The 2,565-nt window shown below is 34.5% G+C and overlaps 1 protein-coding gene across 1 annotated transcript in view; it reads right to left on the minus strand.

Annotated features, from left to right (window-relative positions):
• Positions 1-307: 307 nt before the first annotated feature.
• LOC110457862 overlaps positions 308-2,565 on the minus strand; it is a gene marked incomplete at its 3' end in the record, with an annotated part of 13,327 nt that continues 11,069 nt past the window's right edge. The window contains exon 4 of the mRNA XM_021509306.1: positions 308-406. Within this exon, the coding sequence (XP_021364981.1) occupies positions 308-406 (99 nt within the window). The remainder of the gene's footprint in view (positions 407-2,565) is intronic.

The raw sequence follows: 2,565 nt of genomic DNA on the forward strand, positions 1-2,565 counted from the left end.
AAGTCTGTGTGATAAACGTGTTGTCATCTATATGCTACCACTTTATATCTCTCTGTTATAAAAAAATTCAACTGAACACCATATTTTCAAAATTACTTCCAGGCTAAATGATCATCGATCGCAAATCGATCGCAGGAATACCATGAATTTTTTAAAACTTTAAAAACATTTTTTTTTAAACAACCGTTGCAACAAGTGGTATGACTGCTGGTACATATGGAATAACAGTTATTTCTTATGATCAAATGGACGTTCAGTTATACTGTACAAAAAAAAGTAAATATGTATGTTTGTATTAGATACTTACAAAAGCAGGCACCGGTGGTTGAGTTACAGTTCCCACCATAACAGCTGTCTGAGCATTGGTTGTTACAGTCACCGTTACCGTACCTCCCTACTTGACATCCTGTGGGAAGATACAAGCAATAATTATAAATAAGGGACTTTATTTATAATTGTAGCACACAAATAAAATGCACTGAGAACCGAAAAGCGTTAAGGCTACCAGGGGGAGTCGAAAGATGAACAATTAATTAGATCATTCCCCCTTCCCTTCATTCGGAAAATGTTGAGATCGAGTTTTCCGTCTGATTGATCTTTTATGGTACATGTAGGTTACCGATACAGTCAGATACATACATGTATATCCACTGAAATGGACTAGAGGACACCTGCATAATTCTGCCTATATTTCAATTCCTCCTCGTGCTACTCTTACATCAGAAAACTTCTTCATAATTATTGTACCTGGTTAGGCAATTATTATAAGAATAATATTTTGTTTAATGTATCAGATAAGAATATTTGAAAGGCGACTGCTTGCAAATTTTTGCTAAATTTTCACTTATCAAATTGTAAAAATCAGTTACTGGGTCGCAAACAGTTGGCGTAAATTAAACAGCGAGTTTCGGAAGTATTTGCAAAAGTGCTATTAGAATTTTACTGAATTTCGCATAATGATTCCTAAATGCATTTTCTACTTCACTCCACCGAAAGATACACGAAGGTAGGTTAACTCCAACGCTTAGGTCTAGGCCTACTACTGTATGCTTGCCGCGTTTGTCATATTCGTGGAAATTCATGAATTGGAGTGCAAGTAAATATAGCTCTATCAATACTTCTAGCGTCCATATTAATTTCAAATAATCCCTTAATAATTGTCCCTATTTTGATCGCTGTGTACTGACTAATATGACATCGAAATACCTTGTCAGTGTAATTAGCCTTGTCAGATAAGTATCCTCGATTCTTCGGACGAGAGAAGTAATGGGAGACAACTCGAACGACAAAGACTTGTAAATGCTAATAAAAACCGCTGTTTTAAGTATCTCATGCAGAGACATATATACAGTCAGTATAAACGTTTCTGTTACCAATCACAGAACTTGTAACAAAGCCAAATTATCAAATTTCGAATGACATTTAAAACTATAAATATTGTTATACGACGGACCTAGATGGTCTAATTTAATTCCGGGTTATACAGTACAGCCATCACGTAAATCAAACATTATGTTATATTATGTCCGGTCCAGGAAATTTTGAAAAAAAAATATTCACGTGAATGATTAAGAATATCAAAATGACGACCCGTGATAATAACAGCTGAGTTAGACGGACCCAGATCAGATCACATACGTATGTATGTATACGAAATGTTATAACATTTTCGCTTTGTCAGGCAAAGACGTAGATTTAGAATGCATAGCCACGTAACAATATTTTGTCTACAGATGATTAATTTACGAGTTCATAAAGAATCAAAAGACCGTTATTTGTTCACATTGAAAAAACTGCGCATGCGATCAAGGATGTATTTTGTTTTGGGCAATAGGTCTAAACTCAGATTATGGAAAAAAAATACTTGTATTCATACAAAGTCCAGAGATTAAGAACGAGGCAATATTTATTAGCGGGATTGGGCAGGTTCAAAATGTCAAACTTAAACAAAAATTAGCATATCCTTTGACCATGGAATTAGAAAATCTGTCATATGTCTGCGGTTGTGTAACAAAAGTCGTGTTCTGACACAATCTACCTGTACGTGTACTATACTTTCAAGAAACGTGTATTGTGTGTGATGACTTACTTAGTATTAAAAGCGTCTGAAAAGGGGGAAAGGGGAAAAGGGAAAGCAAGTATACATTTACATATACATGTACTGCATGGTCTTGAAAAAAGTGGCCAAACGAAAAATCAGAAGTCAGAGTTTTACTAATGAAATTATCACACATTTTTTTTCAATGCCATGACTATTTCTTTTGAAAGAAAAGTTTGTCTCGTGGTCGTGTAAGTTGTAGATTTCAGATTTTATTACCAACACTCAGACACATGAAAATGTGTAACATGAGGTACATGTACATGAATTCATATATTTAAATTATGACAGGATGGACAGGTGCATGCATGTATATGAAGATACTGATATATATATATATATGCATGATAACATGTTGTACAAATGAACTATTTCGTAATTAGTCACAGCAATGCATACATACATGTAGATAGCCACGCATATATCCAGACCCTTGCATATACATATATATGCACATCCATACACAT

The sequence above is a fragment of the Mizuhopecten yessoensis genome, unplaced genomic scaffold (genome assembly GCF_002113885.1).
Source record: "Mizuhopecten yessoensis strain PY_sf001 unplaced genomic scaffold, ASM211388v2 scaffold9351, whole genome shotgun sequence".
In the NCBI taxonomy this organism is placed as follows: Eukaryota; Metazoa; Mollusca; class Bivalvia; order Pectinida; family Pectinidae; genus Mizuhopecten; species Mizuhopecten yessoensis.